Genomic DNA, 21,259 nt, shown 5'->3' with positions numbered 1-21,259 from the left:
CAGAATTATGAATTGGATGGTGTAGCTTATTTGCTGGGGAAAATACCATTTGATGCTGGCCTGAAACCCTACATCAAGAACCGAACCTGTAGTGTCATTGCAGGTGCATTTGGACTAGTTTGGGGGCTTGGGGTCGGCGTTTTCTTTTTGGGTTGTTTTTTTTTGTTGGTTGGGTGTTGTTTTTTTTTTTAAAAAAAAAAAAAAACCAAACAGTAATTTTAGGATAAACTAAAAAAAAGTCTGCTTGAGATAAGAAGAGATATTTATCATTTTTGGTTTTTTAAAATAGCTGAAACTTTGAGGAATTTTGATGACCTCAGTGCAATCACACAGACTGAAATAGGAAGAAGCATTTTGAAAGGGTGACAGGATTTAACTCTCTACTGATGCAACATGCCATGAGACCATCTCACAAAAAATGCCTCAGAGTGGCTTGTAGGAAAACATGTGCCTATTATAGCTTATTATTATCAGAATGGTTAGTATAACAAATTTATGGTTGCTGTTTTCACATATTTTTGCAATATCTCCTATCTTTATTGGGACATACTATGGAACTGGTCTCCAAATCTTCTGAAAGATTCATTTTATCTATGTGTTTGTACTATAACTCAATTGACTACTTACCTTCTTTTGCATTTCATCAGTATCATACACTGTTCATGGTCTGCTATTTAGGGTCTTTTTCCTGGCACTAAGTAATATCCAAGAGTGTGGCTACCAGTTATTTCACAGCTTTTTATCCAGCCAAAAACAGTTCTCCCATTTTCAAGTGAATACGTTGTTGGCAGAATATGTATTAATACTTATAGTTTAAGCTGACTAATATTTTCCACTTTGCCAAACTTTAATTCTTTGCAATATTTTTTATTGTTATTATTATTATTAATCTAAATTCAACCTGGACTGAGAAAAGTTATTTCAGCAAAATTTGTTCTTCTGCTTCCTAAAATGCAGTTTGGGAACAGTATATTTTTTGGCTCACATTAATACTTTAAACAAACTTTTGCCATACTTCTGAAAATCAATTTAAATTTGCCAGGTTCTGAGGCTTTGGAAAATCTGTTTACACATGCTCAGGTGAGATATACTTGAGTTAACAAGAATCTGCACTGAACATACTCCATTCTCACCTGGATGCCAAAAAACCTCCTGCCAACATGCTGCAACTTACAAGAAAGACAAAAACAAAAACAAAACAAAAAAAAAAAAAAAAGCAAAAATTGATTCTAGAGTATCAAAACCTTTTTGACTAATGTTTTTGTATTCCTCAGAAGCTATTTTGGTGAGTGAAACTACAACAAGATACAGAAAATCCCCCCCTCTCCTCCTCTCAGTGGTACTTTTTTGACATTCATGACTGGCAAGGATTAATAATTTGATGAAATTCAGCTGAACTAGAGCTCTAAGGGACTTTTGCACAGGATTCCTAACTGACAATTATTACAGAGACAGAAGAAATCTACTACCTGATATGGTGCAACTTTTCCCTTTCAAAAGAATTTGTAGCCAACAGAACCAACCCAGCTATTCCTATGCCATTTTCCATTTCTGAGATGGTCTATCAAGTGTTAAAGATTTAACTTCTGTGGGGGCTGTACGCAACCCTTGCCACTGGAGGTCTGCCGTGGCTCATTTGAGCTTCTTCCAGGACAGAGGAGCCAGTTTCTGGAAGAGTGAAATTCTTCTGATGAAAATATCTCACTATTGGCAGGAAAGACAGAATTTTGACCATAGACCTTAATTGAAAGATGTCATGTGGAAGAGGGTCGTGGTAAGGAGGAATACTATAAAACTGATTAGAGAAGACAGTGAGAAATACCATATCCAAATATCTGTGATATTTTTAGATATAAGATATCAGCAGGAACTGTGTCATTTTGGTAGGAATGAGTGGATACAGACTGGAGAACAAATGGTATCAGTAATGATAAGTGCTAATTACTTCTGGATTTGATAAACAACACATTTCATCACAGATGTCCTGGCTGGATAAGAAGTAATGTTATTTTTACTTGATTATTATAAATGCTGAGGATATTAGAGAAGCAATATCTACAGAGATAGCTATAGATAGCTTTTTATCAAACAAATACTGAATCAGGTGAAAATACATTGAAGATACTAAATAGTATCTAAAGTTTTAAGTCAAAACTAAAAAGAAAGAAAAATTGCATTCATTCACATAACAAAGGCACGTAATGCATAAATAAACCTTTTTTTTCATTGCCATCTTATTTTCATACAGAGGAAGTACTTCAAAACTAATCTTCTTGAAGGTCTATAGAAAAGCTGATTTTGGTTATGTGATATGACAGCATATTTTATGACTTAATACTAAAAAAATCAGTATTATATATAAAAATGAATGTTATTAGAATTTTAGGGTGGGGAAGGAACTGCTATATGAGACGTGGAAACTCATTGGCTGCTGTCAATTACCCCTAAGTAATTAATTAATCAGATTTTTACTTAATTTCTGTTAATTATTTCAGTTGTTAGTCAAAATCTTTCCTGATTTTGAGAAGTCAGCAACTTTTATTAGGTTTGCTTTTTTTTTTTTAGTAAGGTTGAATGACCTTGAAACAGAACAATACAAGGTACAAATTCACAAGCTTAAGAAAAAGAACAAGAAATCTAGCATCTCAGTGGTCAAAAAAGCTGTTAATAAAGAAACAATGATAATTAGCAAATATGGCTAAATTGCAGTGAGTATATACAGAGTGACACACAAGTCAAGGCTTAGAAGGAGCCCAATTTTCTTATTCCTGTTCAGTTGCTGACTGGCAGCTTTTTGAGGTACAGCATTTGGCTTATTGTACAAATCCTTGAAAAATGGGTGGTTCATAACGACCTGCAGCAAATGAAATAGCATGTTCAGTATTCTGATAAATGTAATTCCCATTAAGTCCTAGTAAGACATTGGTATACTCAATGAAATCTGGGGTTTCTTGGTTCACGGAAGGCTTACAGGAATTGGAACAGATGCGGAGGACACCTGGAGTTGGTGGGGAAAACACCTCACCAAAATAAATGCTGTAAAGATACACTACCACGGAGACAAGGGTAACATCATGAAAAGCTCTGGTATGACAGGCATGTTCATTAGCTTCAGTCTAGAAAGTAGAGAAGATATATCTGAGTAAGTTTCTGTAACAGTTTTCTGACTTCAACCGAGAACAAAAGAAATCTAATTGGTTTTAATATAGGCATTGGGACAGATATCCACATTATTGTGAATTCAAGGAAATACTTGGGAAATCTTTTCTTACTCTTCGTTGCTTTTTCTACTTTCTATGCAGTATATTATATTTAGTTAACCTAATCAAAATTTAGCCAGGCAGCAGATTTTCAGCCTTAGTTTTGTGACTACTGCCTCACAGTGGGTATTGTAATAATGTTGTTAGAGGGTGAGTTCAGGACCAGCTCAGCCTTCTGACTCAACAGTTGCACCCCAGCATCACGTAAGTCCTGATTTACAACAGTCTCTTCAGCCTCTGTGAGCAGACAGGGCAGTATAAAAGGACGTGGCTGCAGGTCACACAAACACTCAATGCAGTCTAATTAAAACCAAATGCAGGCTGTGACAGACACTGTAACCAGGGGACTGGCAAATCCGAACGGGCCATTGGGAACTGTCAGAGCCCTGCTCTCTGCACATTTCGCCTCTCAGTCTGTCTCTCCAAACACTCTCCTCAGTCCCATCTCACAGTGATTCACCGAGTTTAAACACGTGAACAATCCTTCCTATCGACCTGTATAACTTCCCTCATGCCACACACCACAATTTCACACAGTAATATATATACAAGTCCAACAAAACCACAGAATATGCATTTCAGAGGAACAGAAACTACTTGTCAAGGTATGCTCACACAGCAGGAGGTTGTCAAGGCTGTGACTACAGGCCGTGAGGGCAAACCTGAATGATCTCATACTGACAGGAGCAGGCACAGACGCATTGGGCCAGCCTAGGTTGTAAAAACACTTGCTAGTCGTGCAGTGGCCTTTCTGCTGCCACACTGCCACACCAGTACCCAACACAGCTACTCTGAAGATCCTTGGGTGAAGACCCTTTTGTCACCTTTGACTGCAGTTCTCACGGACTCTCAGTCTTTTGGTAGGGCTGTAGCTTCTAGCCTTTGAGTCCTACACAGGACTTGCTAGGAAGGTTACAAATCCTGCAGTACCTTTGGAGAGACGGAACATTAATCTTGTTTAAATCTCTTGGATTCAGAGGACTGGATTCATTGCCCTGTACTGTGCCAGTATAACGCACGCATTTACCAAAGGCATTGGCCTCAGCAATACAGTCAGTTTAGGCTCTCTGTAAAAGAGCATCCAAGGTGCAGGTTAAGCCTTCATTGGAATGAATCATCTTCTAACACATACCATTTTCTCTACAGAGGAAGACCATAATGACTGCATCCAACCTGGAAATTTCTGTACAGGAAGGAAAACAGGATGAAAGCAGGACAGTTTATGTGTTTTGTTCAAAGTCAGGAGCTGAAGCTGATAATATAACTCAGATCACCCAGTTATATGATCCACAGACTACTGAAATCCTACTGAGTTTATCTTTTTGTTTTGTGATTTTATAGCACCATGTAAAATGAGGGTTGGGTTTTGTGATGTAGACTCTTACGGAACTATACATCATAAAAGCCTCCTACTGGAAACATTGCTTTTATGTTATTACTGTTGTTACTCTTGTCGTTACTGCTTGTATTGCTATCTTTCCATGCCCTCCAGAAAAATATTGAAAACAGAGAAATGTAAATACTGCTCTGATGTAAATAATACAACTTTAAAGTCACTTTCAAGTGAAGTAAAAGCAGACTGCCGGAGTATTTTCTACCCCAATGAATGCATAGTGTGAATTGATGAATGTGCCCAAGGAATGTTTAATTAACATGACAAAAGAAGAAGCCTTGCACAAGCAGCTTTTGAGCATGGGTCTCACCTTTGGCTGCAGGTGGGTCCCATAGCCTCGTCTCATGACCCTCTGCACCAGGCAATTCCCGTTAATGGTCACACCGACTAGGTCAGCACAGTTCCTTCGGCCATGTGAGGGCCATGTGCAGGAGAGGGACTGCAGCACTGCTTTGCGAATGCATAGGATGGCAGCCTGGCTATGGGAAAGCACACAGAGAAGGGCAACTGTACGACCCTCACACTTAATGCTTGAGCTTGGAGAGGTCTGCAAAAATAATCTTCCTCCTACTGAGAGGACTCAAGAAGGGAGGAGGGATATTGTGTGGGGAGCACCTTCCTGTGTGTTCCTGCAGCATCAAACACAACAGCTCCCCGATGGTTCTTGAGGCCCTTGGAAACCAGCATAACACAAACAATAATGCATTATCATCACTTTTAGTCCTTACTTGTTTTGTCCCAAATGCTTCACTTGCCAAAAGGAGGGAGGGGACATGACCCAGCGATGGGATACACATTCCCTGTAAAACAGAATCACGTCATAACTTAAATAACAGAGATGTTGTGTGCAGGTTGCTGACAGGTTTGAAGCCATAGCTTAGAGAAGCCCTAAATCTCCTCTTGTATTTACACTTCTGGCTCCTCTTTCCCCCTCAGGAGCACTGCACTAATCACTTACAATCCTCTTCTTGGAACTGGGTGGTAACTGTGCAGTCAAAAGCACTCTCACTGCAATTAAAGCTTGTCTCTATTAATAGGTATAATCACACTGTCCTACACCCCTTGCTTGGAGCAATTTGTACATTTTCTGACTATACCCCTGTCCTTCATTGTCTAGGAGTGTGTAGAAAGTGTATTTTTTCCACATACTCATAAGAAACAAACAAAAAGGGTTTTTCCCAAGGACAGTAGCAGGAGGGCTGGCTAGGTAAACAAAAGTCCCGTTTCCCAGTCTGCTGTGTTACTTACATTTGTGAGTTACACCATGGGATAAGGCTAGAATGAGATTACTATGTATGTGAAGAGGAAAGGCAGACGTTCCGTTTTAGGAAAACAGTGGATCTGTTTTCCCCAGTACATGTGGAAAGGCAGTCAGTGCCATAACGCAATCAGTGGACCTTTTTGCTCCGATGGTTCTGCTTTGCCATTGCTCCTGCGGCCCAAAGCCTGTGGGATTGCTCAGCTGTTGCGTCAGGGTCTGTGCGGTAGTCCCAGCAGTGTCACTCAAGCACGCACATGTTTTGATACCTTCTTCCAGGAAATGGGTGAGAAACCACACTTTGCTTGAATGGGTTTTATGCCTCAGAGAGCGCGAGGAGAAACACATCTAACAGTCTTGCTTGCTCTCTCATTTTTTTCGAAACCATAACTAGCACAGTGCAACAGGGATTAAGTGACATATCTATGGTATTTTTGTACAAGCACACAAAAGTATCTAAGAAACTTTCTCAATATGATTTTCTCATTAAAGATTTTAACCTAATTTAATACTTAACTTGAACCCTCATGGAAGCGAGCACAACCTAATAGCTAAATCATGGGTATTTAATGCAGAATAGAATATGCAATTTTCAGAGTGAATTGTAGACTAGTTTTAACTTCTTTTGTTATGGTAAAATGAAACAATAGAGTTTCAACTTTTAGGTTTCAGTCTTGCACAGACACGTCCCTGTGTAAAGCTGTTTGCATGACTGGAGCCTCCATTTAGTTCTATTAGTAAAGAGATAATTGATGCATAGTGAAAAATACTGAAACAACTGTCTCTATTATATAGAGATGAACTTAAAATTTTTCATGATGTTGTAAATTTTTGTTCAGTAGGAGCTAAGATCCACACAGGGTTTGTGTGGTTTTAATTTATCAAACTTCCATCTTATGTATGGTTGTTTTGTAATGCAAACATTCTTGTGTTCAAGCTTGGAACAGGGACAAACCTTCCAGCAGCACATCTTTTTTTTTTTTTTTTTTTTTTTTTTTTCCCTGTATCTGTAGGTGCCTACAGAGTAAAACCAGTAATGCAAAGTCAAATCCTCACCAGCTAAACCTGTTATTATTGCTACTGTTATTGTTGTTGGTTTTCTTTTTTTAATACAGTAGTTATGACTTTATTACTGATTCTTTTCCAACTCAAAAAAACACCAATATAATTATTTTGTGATAGCATATATGCCTTTTGTTGAGCCTTTTCTGACCATAGACTTTCAACAATGGTATTAGTGTCTTATTTGTCATATTCCATGTTCTTGGCAGGACAGCCAGTATTGCTTGAAGCTGGACTTCGCTCTATTGTAAGAGAAGTCACTGAATTCTCCCTGTGGCAAACTACTAGATGGGGCATGCATATTCAGCATTAGAGCTAAGGCACTTTTTTCTTACCTTTTTAGTTAACATCTAAGTAAGAATAGGATTTTATCCAAATTTCAGAATTCTTGATTCATTTTGAAACCTTACAGTTACGTGATGAGCCTTTCCTGGGGTAAAGTAAGCTAAAAATTCGTTGCTCAGCTCAGAAGAGTTAGGAAGACAGTTCAGTTCTATAGAGATATTTTACAAATTATATTTTCCTAAGAAAAATTACATTAAGCCCTCTAGGGAGAAGAAATATTCAAAAAGCTAAAGACACAACTTGGTTGTTGATTTCATCCTGACAAGATTAAGGAATCCAAAACTTCAATAATAGGAGCGGCAAAACTTCTATTGTAATAATTAAACAGGATTGCTTAGTGAAGAGATCACAGGTCACCGAACCTTATGCGTCCTCTGCAGCAATCCTCTGTACTTGTGCCGGATTCAGCTTCACTTGTCACCTAACCTGTCACATGAACGCTGTAATGCTCAAAGTGATGGAGATGGAACAGACTGCCTTAGAAGAACAAAAGATCTATGTCACTAGGTAATTTATGTAATTGTTGCAAATGAACATATTATTAAAGAAAGACTAGCAGCAAAGCCAAGCCAGGAAAAGACACAAGATGGTTGCCATAAATTCCAATGTGATGCCACAGGTTTTTGCATTCTTGTTTCCCTGCACAAACCCAGAGGGAGAGAAGGAGAGGGAAGAAGAGGGAGAGAATGGAAAATACCACTGAGGAGGAACTAAAACAACTGGAACAATCGTTAGATAAACTAGAAAGCGCCAATGAGATGAAAAAGGAAACTGAATACTTTGGGAAGATTCCTTCAGCATAAATATGCGTGATGCAGCTTCATCATGAACATCTGTGGCACAAACAAACTGCTTTTTTGCCATTTCTGCCCATGTTAGACTAAGTGATCAACAGGAGGCAGGCAACCAAAGGAATACAGACTGAGATCCACATTGAGGAGTTGTAGGAAACGTAGAAAATCAGTTGTGAAAGAATCAGGTCTTGAATTCTAGGATTGCATGAGAAGTACTTATATTGTCTGCAAACAGGAGGATTTTCCAAATTATTTATCTGGCAGGTCAGATGTAATTTTGCCACAGCAAGCTGACCTAGATCAAAGTCCTTCTCAGGTTCCTTTCTTCTGGAAACCCATACTTGTGCTACAGGTCTTGAGATCTCAGCATGAAAAACCACAATGCATATATGGAGTAAAAATCACGATAAGTAACAGTAAGTCAATTCAAAGTGACCCTCACATGACTCTCAGAGTGTTAGGCCCTGGAGTCTCTGTGTTTGTGATACAATCATGCACAATACATACTAGGATCTACACATCTGAAGGCAGAAAAAAGTTCTTCCACTGAGGCTCTTTTCCTTACTTCTGATCTCACTATGTTAAATATTTGGGAATATTTCACATCTTTCCAGAGAGAAGTAGGTATCAAAAGAAGAAAAAAAAAAACACCTTTTTTTTTTTTATTATTATTAGTAGTAATGCACTTTGATCTCCTTGAACAAGAACATATTAATCTTACTTAGTGGTTGTTCTTAATGTAGGAAAAATATTGGCAGCTCAGGCAGGGGAATTTTCTTTTCATTTGACTACTTATAACAGGCTTCAGTCTATGTGCATTACTATTACTTACTTTTGCCGCATGCTTACTATTAAAAGTAAGTACATACAAAGATAGCAAAATACATTCTTTTCTGTTTGTTTAAATGCAAATGTCCTAGAAATTAATGTGCAATAGCAGAAAATTCCTTTCCTTTCTAGCTTAGCTCAGAAACCACAAAGTCATTCAATTTTGGATCCATTCCTATTTCACAGACTCCCCAGGAGATTTAGTAAAAGCAAGACATAGCTCTTTCCTGGAACCCCATGGGCTTTACTACATTTTTTACATGCAGATAAGGCTGCTACACTCTGCGTTTGGAAAGTCAAGGTTTCATTTATAAGGTGTTGAAGCTGGAAGGCTTTTATGTTAGGCCCTCAGTTCACAATCTCCAGCAAGAGAGGAAATGAAGGGTATGTCAGTGGCAAGCAACCAAGCACAGAACAGAGGCATCTCAGTTCACTGCATATGTTCACACAGCTGAGTGCTATGTTGAGATACCATGTGGGTCTGGCGAACGAAACATTTATGTTAGCATAGCATTGTTTTCAGCAGCAGCACTTCAGCACTGCCCGGGCCCTGTACCAAGCTACCATCTTTTAAGTTTTCAGGTGTCTTGCAAAGATTAAAAGGAGTCTCCATTGCTTGAGTGATGATTCTTTTCTTGGGCGTACAGGGAGGGAGGGAACAAAAAATAAAAACAAAGAACATGGCTGAGGAGCTCTGATTGTGCTCCTGAATATCTATGCAGGGTGATGGGGAACACAGCTCAAGCATTCAGCCTGGGCACACCTGTGGGAAGTGCACTGCCACAGGTTCATGCAGAGATGAACATTCGGTTTTGTAACTACCAGACAACTGCTTCCCGATTTCTCCTTTCTTTTCCCCTCTTCCCCATGGGCAGTGAACCCATCTGCAGTATTTAACCAGGAATAGCCTCTTCTCAGAGATCGTCTCTTACATTGATGCTGAAGTCTCTGAGCAGGACCGTGGTGGTGACTGGGACCAGGAGCAGCTGTTCTGTGGCTTGAACCCTTTATCCAGGCTCAGCCTGGATGCTCAGCCTGGTGACAGGCTTGCAGCCAGTCACGGAGAAGAGGGTTGGGAAGCGGGGATGTGCCTCATCTGACTGCAGGAAGGGGTGCAGGTGTTTTCAGCAGCATGTGACACACTACAGCTCTGAGTACAGACACTACAATGAAATATTTAGGATCAACATTCAAAGGAAACAAGCACATCTATCAGTAGCAGAGCTACTGAAATCAGGTCTGTTTGGATTTGTGTTATGCCTTTTACGTCTTCCCATGACAACTGCCACATACAATGATCCTAACTTGTCTTTTCACATCTATCTTCCCAATACATTACACTTGGTACCTCTCCTTTTACCTCGTATTTCCATTTCCCCTTCCCTAGTATGGTCAGTTCCCATTTTCCATTTACTTTAACCTCCTAGTTTCCACCACTTCCGTGCTTCCAGATCCCTCCCTGGTTAGCTGGGCAACAGGCAATGTGGCAGACTGGGAGGTGGCAGATCAGCCAGGTAATATTAATTTGCTATTACATAGCCGAACAAGCACATAAAGTCCTTTCCCCAGCAGGGCAACAAATTGCGTGTTGTCGTTGACTCTCATTAAATGTTTTAAGAATTTAAATCTCTTTGAGATCTTTATCCTCTGTCAAATTTGTTTGCAACTGAACATCACTGGGGAATGATGGACAGATGGCATAATTACATAAGCCTCCTTTTACTGGGAAACCACATTAAAAAACACACACACAGAAAACCCCAAACAGGCAAAAGCAGCAAAAATAATGATGCTCCTTTTTGGAGACTGGGTGAAGGCAGAAAGACCTGACAATTTGATAAAGATTATGCAGTGATCAGGGTCAGAAGCAATGTTTAGAGTCTCCTTTCAAAATGTTGGAGTCCTTTAGATGGTGCTTACATGTGCTATGACCTACAGATACCATGAGTCATTGGCTACCTGAAGCAGAAGAGGTCCGCTGTGCCAGCTAGCTCAGGAGACAGCCCCCTCCTCACTTCCCATTCTCCTGCAGCACATCAGTTTGGGGACCCCATCTGGGGTTCAGATGAGCAAGGCTGCGGAGGCAGCTGGGAGCGCTTCAGAGAGGTACCTGTTAGATGCTGCCCATCGCTCCGGGGGCGGATGCCGAGCTTTAGGACCACTCAAACCCCATGGCGGAATAACGGTTTGTTGCATGTGCTGCAGACCCCCAAACATCACGGCACAAACTACTGTTTCTTAAAGGTGCTTGCAGTGTTGCTGTGGCACACAGGACCCCAGGTCACTGCCATGTGTGACCGCCCATTCTGATTGCTAAAGTCACCACCACATTATGTAAGGGATCTCCTGGAAATCTGTTGCAGTTAATGCTAAATCAGCTAAGCCACTGCGGCTGACCGGTAAACCCCTAACGCTGCGGACAGAGCAAGTGCTGGAGGCTGCGGGGGGCGGCCGGTGTCACAGCGTCCGCTGGGAAGGGCACGCTGCGGGTGTCACCGCGGGGTCCCCGAAGGGGCGCGGGGCGGGGCTGCGGCTCCAGCTCGCCCCTCCATGAGGGGCGATGCTGCGGCCCCGCTGCCCCGCGGGACGTGACATGCGGGGGGGCCGCTGCCCCGCGGGGCCGGGGCCGGGGCCGCGCCGTGCCGGGGTCGGGCCGCGCAGAGCCGCGCCGTGCCGGGGGCGGGCCGTGCCGGGCCCGGGGCGCAGCGGAGCGAAGGGGAGAGGCAGCGCCCGGGTGACTTCCCCCTGCCCGAGCGGGGCGGGGCGGCAAGCGCCGCCGCTTACCGGTCAACTGCTGCCCGGCCGCCCGGCCGCCGCGCCGGCAGCATGAGGGGCTCCGGGCCGGAGGCGCCGCCACCCAGCGCCGCCGCGGAGGGCCGGCAGCAGGAGGCCGAGCAGGACCGGGCCGCGGCCAAGGCTTTCTACGACAGCCTGGTTTCCAAGAGACCCCGGCCGGTGAGTGCGGGCGGGCCGGGGCCGAGGGGTCCGGGGGCCGAGGGCTGGGGGCCGCGGGCCGGCACTAGCCTCCGCTCGCTCCGCAGCCCAACCCGCAGCACGCCATCACGGTAGCGGTCTCCTCCCGAGCCCTCTTCGACCTGGTGGAGGAGCAGCAGATCTACGAAGAGCAGGGGCTGGAGAAGTACCTGGAGTACCAGCAGGACAACGAGAACGTCACCCTCAAACCCGGCCCGGCGTTCTACTTAGTCAAGGTACCGGGGCCGGGCCGCGCCGGGCGGGGGGCGCGGGGGATGCCGCAAGGCCAAATTTCGGGAAGAGGAGGAGCCCGGAGCCGCCCAGGGCGGAGATGAGGCCGCCCCGGGAAAACGCGGCGGGGACGTGCCGCCGCCCGCGGGGACCACGCCTCGGCCAGGGGGTCGCCCCCCTCCCGCATCGCGCCGCGGCGCCCCGGCCGAGGGGGCCCCGCTCCGCGCCCCTCCGCGCTCGCCCGCCCCAGCTGCGCGCCGGCGGGAGGTGCCGCAGCGGGACGGTTTGCGTGCCCCGGCGCTGCGGCGCGGCGGGGAGCAGCCGGCACCTGCCGCTGGCACGGGGCCCGCGGGGCGCCGTTCCTTGCGAGACCTTTTTCAGCTGAGATAGGCCCCTGAACTGTTTTGCGTTTGTTGCAACGTACCTCCCCACCCCACCCCCATCCCACCCCCCCCAAAAAAACCCCAAACCAAAACCTTTGAGTTCCTCATTCCATTTTTATGTCTCACTTTTGAGTAGGACTAGTGCGATTAAAGACAGTATTGATTCTGTATTAATCCAATGGCTTTATTCAGAAATTTAACCTTTTTTATTGTTGTTAGCATTAATTTTTCTTTGCTTTCATTGTTGCCCTGGAAATTGTTCTAGAGGACCAGCAACAGAAACAGACCCCTAGCTAGGAGTCACCATTTAAGCAGAGGTGAAATGGAGTATTTTGCTTTCATTGCACAAGAGAAATGGCCAAGGTGAACAGCCTCCAGCATGGAAAGCAAGCAAGATTAAAAAACAGAACAAAACAAAAAACCCCACCAAAACTACCCCAGGTTTTGAGGGACACAGGTTTTAGTGGGACTGACTTGTAAAAATGCCACCTAGAGTTCATTTTATGTCCAATGAGAATCGTTTGATAAGCTCTACCACAGCAATATTAGAAAAATTATTAAATCATAATTATCAATCATACTTGCTGACAGCAGAGTTCTGGAAGAACACTTCAGGGTTTTAAAAGTAGATTTTAAATTACTTCAGTTTTAGTCTCAGGAATGTAAAACATTTTCCACATCGATCGCTTTTCAGAAATACAAAGTGGAAAATTACTTAGGTCAATATTGATGCTGTTGTAAATATAACAGATAGCTGTCAATAGCATTAACTACACAAGCATTGTAAAGGTGTTTCTAACATAAAAGCATGGCCATAAAATAATTCATTTCATACACCAGTGAGGCTAGGCTCACTAGTGAATTTACTGCATCTTTTCCTATCTGTAGATAGGTAGAGATAGCAGCCCTGCTAGCACAATTTTCAAGAGATTTGTTAGAGTTCAGTGTCAGATTCACTTTGAATATAAAACAAGATTTGACTGTTTATCTCCTCACACTTTGAAGAGCAGAGCTGTTAGCTGTGCCCAACTAAATGCACCTTGATCTTTGTTCCCTTCCAGTATGCTATTTGCGTTTTAATTCTTCATATTTTTTAAGATATTCATAAATTGCTTAATCATAGGAATCATTAGGCTGGGGAATTAGGGGTTTGTTGGGTGATACTTCCGTGGAGACAAAGAAGGCAAAAAGAAATGATATACTTTTGTTTGTATTCCTTTGTTGAAACCTTTAAGAAACTTAGAAGTTTGTAGCGCTTAATCACAGGCCAGGGTCTCCTTAGGCTGCAAAGTGTACAGGCACCGGACAAAATGTGGCATCACCTCCCCCACTCCCCCTTATTCTCTTAATACTTTAAGAAATCACCAGTGTAATTCGTATTAGCGGTAGAAATGGGTTATGACCACATACTAAGAATTTTTCCTGGGCCTTATACTAGCTTCTCACTCAGAGTTTTCCTAAGCACAGTCCTACATGATGTAGCCATGCTTTTTAAAAGTTAGATTCCCAGAATTTAATTATGAAAGCTGTGCTTTAATTCTTAACAACCGGCCCTACTTTTTAAAGCACCTTAATGAAAATCAGCCCATCTAGCTTTCCTGTGATGTTTTGTGGTTGACTTTATTGACATAATCCCAAGGAATTCCGTTCAAGGGCCAAGATCCCGAAGCAGAGGTGTGTATGTAAACTGAAAGCAAATAGCAAGTCTTACTCCAAAGGGATAAGACTCTAAATAAGATGAGAGAACAGGTGGCTACAGAGAGAGGTGGGCAGCTGAAAGGTCAAGGAAATAAGAATGCCTAACATGTTAGCCCAATATCTTTAAAGAGTTTTCAAATCAATCACAATCTGTTTCATTCAGTACTGCAATTAGAAATTGCCAAGGTAATCATGTTTAACAGGATATGTTTTGTACCTAGTACTTAAGGACAGCCTTTGACACCTGACCGTCTGAACTGTCAGTAAATCTTTGCATAAGTATGTGGCCAAATTTGCATCTGTTCATGCAAAGTGAGTAGTTGCACATATAAATTCCTTTACACTGTCTCCTTGATTTCACAAGAACAATTTTCAAGTGGACAAGAAAGTCCAAGCCCAAGTTTCAAGTGGACACACACACACAAAAAAAGATAATAGGGACTGTGATAATATTCAGCAGTGCATTGATTTATTCTGGATAATGATGGTGTCCCAAGAAAAAGAATTTCCACAATAAAGTTAAATTCTATAACTCAGTAAGAGAAACTCGCTTCCTTTCAAATGAACCCAGTCAAATGGTTGCTGGGAGCAGCAGAGCAGAAAGGAATAAAACAAGTTCAGCAAGTTAACTGAGGTATTTCACACTCTACTTCAAGACAGTCCTATCGCTAAACCCACAGTGATTAAGAAACAAGGCACATTCCAGTTGTCTGTTGACTTCCACATTTTTAACCTGCAGGCGCTGGAGCATGTCAATGCCCGGCTTCTTGAGCTATACCCTGATGATGAAGAACGATTTGATATTGTCCTGATGACTAGTAACCATGCCCAAGTGGGAGTGAGACTCATAAACAGCATCAATCACTACGGTAAGTAAAATAAATACTACCTTGTAGACCTGTCTGCTGTTACATAAGAAAATAAATTTATTTTATTTTTCCTGTGCTGACCTTGCTAAAAGCAGCTTCTTCGATACTGACACCAGTTCCTCAGAGGATGATATTTATTTTTGGGTGTCAGCGTAAGTGAGAGAGTGTTCAACAGATGTAGCTTGTCAGGTGTGAATCTTAATTTCCAAGAAATCCTTAAACTTTTTGTTGTTTGATATTTATGCCCCTATACATACACCTTCACAGCAGTTGCTCTGCTGTCTTAGAGGGATTTTTTTTCCTAAATTTTTAAGGAGGAAGCACTGATCAAACATTGTAGTCAGTTTAAATTGTCAGACTTGCTGAAATTACAGTGAACATATTTTTGTTTTTCAAGTTTACTGTCAGCTGCAGGCTAGCGTACCTTTTCACAGATTCCTTACAGGTTTGTAGTGTTGAAGCAGAGTCACACCTTGTTGTGCTGTTCTTATTTTAGGCTTAACAATTGAACGTTTCTGTATGACGGGAGGAGAAAGCCCTATTGGTTACCTGACTGTGTACCTCACGAACTTGTACCTTGCAGCAGACTCTGAAAAAGTGCAAGAAGCTGTAGAAGCAGGTTTGAAATTACTTTCTTCTGTTATCTGTTGAGCTTGTTGAAAAACAAGTATATTGTGTTTAGTTCACAGAAAGTAGTGCTGCTTTATCAAATGCAGAAAGTCAATACTTTGTATTGGGCAAACTCATCAGGGATTTTTATTTAAACAAATAAAATCAGGCTATTTCTCTTTATGTTCCTCTCTGACCCTTCAGCCTGCTGATGATGACAACTCAATCACTCTCTACCTTTGTCACACCTCTCTGTCTTCTCCTGTGCTACAAGAAATGAACTCCCATACACACTTCCTACTCACCTCTGATTAACTTCTGTTTGGATAGTCTTCTCTTTGATATAACTTACAAAAAACAACTTCTGTGTTCTGTAAGGAGTTAAAAAATAGCAAATAGTTTGATTCAATGGTCTCCTTGGAGTTTCCTGCTTTATCTTATTTGCAGCACACTGGTTTGTATATTCTTACATGGAAGTGAGAGGAAGAATGTCTAAGAAGTTATGTCAGTGGGACAGCTTCCACGCATTTGTGTTACAGAACAGCCATTACTAATTAGCTTTAGTGGTCGTTTCTGCTCACCATTTATAAAGGTCACCACAAATAAGTTGTTGGAACCTAACTGCTTACAGTTTAATGAATGACTTTGCAGGACATGCTAACTGACGTTTTCTGATTCATTTTCAGGTATCGCATCAGCTACAATGTTCACTGCCAACAAAGATGTTGCTTACTCGGATACACAGTTGAGGGTGGCGTTTGATGGGGATGCCGTTCTCTTTTCTGATGAATCAGAACAGATTGTCAAAGAGCAAGGATTAGATACGTTTTTTGAACATGAACAGCTGAATGAAAATAAGCCTCTTGCACAGGTTTGTACTTCTTGAATCAGTGAGTTTTCAAAACACTGTTAATTTTCATTGCTGCTGTGTTTCTCCAGTCTCCCAGTGTGTGTGATTCTTCTTTGTGGAAACTGATTTTCCCTATTTATTTCCTTTTTCAAGGATATCTTTAAAATGTATGTTTGACATAAAAGAGCCCACCGTTGCAGCCCTTTCACCAGATCTCCCGCTTCACTGAGAGAACTGCATATATAAGACAATGATCTACAGTTGTATTTTAATTGTATCATTAGAAAAAGGAAAGGCTTCTGCCGACTTCATTGATTTTTTTTTTTAATTAGATTGTGTAGGTAATGTTAATTTCAAACAGTGGGATATTCTGGTTATTGAAACGGAGTAATATCTGTGCTTATTTCCAAGCAGAATTATTCCACTTGTCTGAACACAAATGCTGAAACATTAGCTAGCTTAAACTGAAAGACCAGCGCTGCTATTGTTAAAAGTGGTATAATTTCAGAATAAAATCTTGATTTATGAAAGTACTGGACAGTGCAGTATATTGCGATTTGACCCAGTCTGTCATTTACTTATTTTAATTGGTGTGTAATTCTAATATTGTCATTTATCTGGAAAAAGTTTGGTAATGTCTGTGTAATTAGGTCTCTTACTGGTTTTTGCACAGAAAAAAAAATGCAGCTCATGGTTCATAGTAAAAAGTTAAGTGTTTTTAAAGAAGGTTTTATTGAAGTTAAAGAAGACTATAGTTACAACTTTATATTGTAAGAGATCTTGTAAGCCTTAGTGAGAGTCAGTTTCCCACTGAACATACTATGTAGGATTATGGTTTTAACTTTTTTCCAGTTTGTGAATTCCTAGTGAAGATGCAGACCTATTTGGACAGATTACATAGTGAGTTTGCTGAGTAGCATAGCAGTAGGGAAGGAATCATTTATGAAACTGGCAATCTGGAAGAAAGCAAAAGAATGATTTTGGGAGCTGTGGACAAATACTAATTATACTTCTGGTATTTCATACCCAGGGTCCTTTGAAAGGTTTTCTGGAAGACCTAGGGAAACTCCAGAAGAAGTTCTATGCAAAAAACGAACAATTAAATTGTCCCATAAGGACCTTCCTGGTCACAGCCAGAAGTGCAGCAAGCTCTAGAGCCAGAGTGTTGAAGACTCTTCATAGCTGGGGTCTGGAGATTGATGAGACACTTTTCCTAGAAGGAGCTCCTAAAGGACCAGTCCTGGTGAAAATCCGCCCTCACATTTTCTTTGATGACCAGATGTTTCACATCGAAGGAGCACAGAAATTAGGCACTATAGCTGCGCATGTTCCCTATGGCGTTGCTCAGAAATACCACAAATCTGCATGATGGGGTGGCAGCCTTAATGATAAGGTTCTTAACTCAGCCAGCCTCTAATATACCAATAGTTATGTCTGAAACCCTCTACATTTGTATACTGTAAGCACTGTGTTTAAAGATTTAAATTCTGGCTAGAACAGCCTTTAAAGGAAGTACTTGTAATATAGCTAAGTTTTTAATAGAGTTATTTTAATAGTATTTTAAGCAGTTTAGATTTTTTACCTGTTTGGATCTAATACTGTGGGTTTGATATTAGAAAAAGATTTGTACTGGTTTTATAGCTTGACACATATTTTGAGAGACAGAAAAGTTATATTTTCTCTAAAATACTGTTGATGGGTTATTTATAGCAAAAACCATGCTGCAGTGATAGTCCTTGATGGTTATTTCTGAAGTTACCAAAAGCACAGTTTACATATAATTGTTTACCTGTTGGTGGATTCCTTGTTAAATATGTGTTCAGTAGGTCTGTTATTACAAGGTTTCAGCTGCAGTGAAATGTTAGCTTATCTGATCTTGTGTTTACAGGAACCCTTTATTTTTCTATATTATTTTCCTATTCTAATAAATCTGGCTTTACAGAACATTGTCCTTTGTATTTATAGAGCTGTTAGCATAATTTCCCATGCAGAGTCTATGTAATCAGCATCTCTGTGTCTCTTGCCTCCTCCGGATATTTAGAACCAGAAATTACTAATTGCAGCCAGATTTGAGAGAGCGCTAGAGGTCTCAAAGACACTTAAGTCCCAACAGATTTCATGGAGCTGGGTAGAAGTCTGAGATGCTGTGAGTATCTTGACTGGGACAAAGACTGAAGCTTTAGAGATACCTTTGTAACAGCAGAGAATCTACCCTGAAATAATGCTGTTGATGGAACTGCTTGTTTTTAAAGTAGATTCAGTTAGGATTTGCAGCTGTTGTGATCTGCATGAACTCAGTTTGGCAACCTCAGATGGGTTTCCAGGGGACACGTGCCTGTTGCAACATGAATACAAATTTACTCCATAGGTCTATTCTACCTCTTTTATGCCAAGTTCCTGTATCTCAGTGTCATCCATGTGTCTTAAGTGATACCCAAATGACACAACTAACATCTGTCAGGTGGTGGTTGTCCTCTTTCTCTCCCTAGTGGAACAAGTGTCCTGTTCTATTTTTATTGTGGTTGTGTATTTATACCAGAAAAGACAAAACCAAAAGAATGTGCTTTGCAGTGGGAGTAGAAGATGGTGAACAGGCTTCTGATGATCTGTGGTTCCTGAGGCAATTCACTCCAGAATCTCATGTTAGCCTCTGAGAAAGTTTGGTCCCTTCTGTCCGGATGAATGGCCCTGTTATTGCAGAAGCCTTCATTGCATTAATCATGGTTTTCCTCCCAGAAACACAGACACATCTTGTAAATGTTCTGGGTTCAAGCCACAAAGTTCTTTGAAAACAAAGACAAAAGCCTTGATCCTGCATGAAAGGCGAACAGAGACCATTAGAAAGGTTTTTATGTTCACACCAGCATGTATTGTTGATGGGATGCACTGCATATTTCTGGCGTACTTGGAATTTCCTATGGACTAAAGGCTTTGTGCCCAAAACATATCGCATTTCCCAGCCCAGCCAGAAGGTAAGGAAGACATGAATGACTGAGGCCTGGTCATTGTCTGCCCGGATGGGATAGAGTTTCCTCGCCAAATGGAGATTATAGAAAATTTTATTAGCAGATGTTTTTATGTGAGAGCTCAGAACAGCAAGGAATCCAAAAATATTCCTTTGCTGGAATAGGAATTTTGTGTGTACCTTCACCACAAAAGCATGGCTGCAAATTTCAGTAACACATGTCCTGCCTTGTTGAAGCAGAACATGGATCAACCATTCTTCATCCATGCGTTCTGAGAGCTATAGAGGTTGGGTGCAGGAAAACATAAAGGATATAGGCTATGCACATATTGCTGGCACTTGACTGTCATTTGAACATAGAAATTCAGGCTTGATACTGAAAAAGGCTAATGGGATCCTTGATCCCTGTGGGACTCCAGAGGTGAAGGTCTCATGCCTGACAGAGTAAGCATGTAAATCAGTGAATAAATTGGAAACTGAATCATCTGCTCCATTTCATTTACCTATATTTCCAATCGGCCACCTAGAGCAAAAATCATACTGGCAGGACATAGGAGTTCCAGTTCCTACATCTTTTTTGATCTGTACACACCTAGTACTAGAGGGTCATTCCTCTAGATGGGAGCACCATCTGAATGTGTATGTCATCCCTGCCTAGGTGAGCAGCTTCTGATTGCTGTCACTCATGAGCTCCTGTGCACAATGCTCTTTGTGCTGAAGGCTGGATTGACCACTGATGAACCCAGGCAGAATCCTTGAGGCAGTGCCCTTTCCAACATATTCACAGTCTTCTGAAGTAGTAGGTGTATCAGAGATGACTGCCAGAGTCCCCACTGCCAGAAGCTGAATACAGATTCTTCTCCTCCCACCGGAAGGATGTCTTGCAGTTCCTCTAGCATGGCATTTCCTGGTTCTCTTATTTTGGCATCTTGTTGGCAACCACTGTCCCTTTCTCATGGTCCTTGGTTGTAAGGTCATTAGGCAGCAGAGGTGGACATGGCTTCAACATCTCCCAAAGATATGATTTACTATGAACAGAGCATATGGAAGAACTCTTCAAACTTGTTGTGGCTCTTACATCAGGTTAAGGATGCCAAAAGCCATCTATGTCACAAACATATGTGAGAGTGTGGCCTGCTTAAAACACCCTTTAGTGTAGCCATGAGTCTCATGATGAATTGAAAAGCCAAGAATGAAGAGAGAATGAGTTTTCTGTGGTGAAGACAAAAGGTAGAAGAGGTCTCTCCGTGAATCCAATGTGTTTAGATGTAGTACCTATAGAGCCCTTAAACTGCCTGAGAAGTTTGACAGATAGGGGTAGTAAGGATACTTCCAGAAAAATCAGCTATAACATGAGCTGAAGTCAGCCTCAAAACAGACTGCAGTGATGTGGACACACGCTGGGCACTGTCAACACGTGACAGTTAAGGGGAGGTTACTATTGCAAATGGTTACCATGTCCAGATCAGCCACAAGAAACCTGATGGTTCATGGGTTTCCTCTTGGGTTTCCGTCACATTAAGAAGAAGGGGTTCCTCGAACCCTTTGTATTTGATCAGCCTGTCAGTTTCCCAAGAAAGACAAGACCCTTGTGTCTGACCAGTCTGTCTGCTACCTGCGTTTTGACATCCCACTGTGTTGGGCGTGTGTATGTGTGTGTGATTCGACTAACCTGTTGAGGGACCCCTGCTGACAGCATCACTGAGTCAAATCCTTTATCACAACTACTCATATCTCCAGA

At 41.8% G+C, this 21,259-nt stretch overlaps 1 protein-coding gene across 1 annotated transcript; it reads left to right on the top strand.

Annotated features, from left to right (window-relative positions):
* Positions 1 to 210: 210 nt before the first annotated feature.
* On the top strand, positions 211 to 18,497 carry LOC308064071 (cytosolic 5'-nucleotidase 1B-like). Its single transcript, XM_080387963.1, has 6 exons — positions 211 to 11,895; positions 11,982 to 12,149; positions 14,965 to 15,094; positions 15,591 to 15,713; positions 16,390 to 16,574; positions 17,584 to 18,497. The coding sequence occupies exons 1-6, from the start codon at positions 11,767 to 11,769 to the stop codon at positions 17,920 to 17,922; spliced, it is 1,074 nt and encodes a 357-aa protein (XP_080244089.1). The 5' UTR covers positions 211 to 11,766; the 3' UTR covers positions 17,923 to 18,497.
* The last annotated feature ends 2,762 nt before the right edge of the window (positions 18,498 to 21,259 follow it).

This window comes from Falco punctatus, assembly GCF_963210335.1.
Source record: "Falco punctatus genome assembly, chromosome: 5".
In the NCBI taxonomy this organism is placed as follows: Eukaryota; Metazoa; Chordata; class Aves; order Falconiformes; family Falconidae; genus Falco; species Falco punctatus.
The sequence above is the reverse complement of the archived record's forward strand: the minus strand, read 5'-3'. Positions and strand labels throughout refer to the sequence as shown.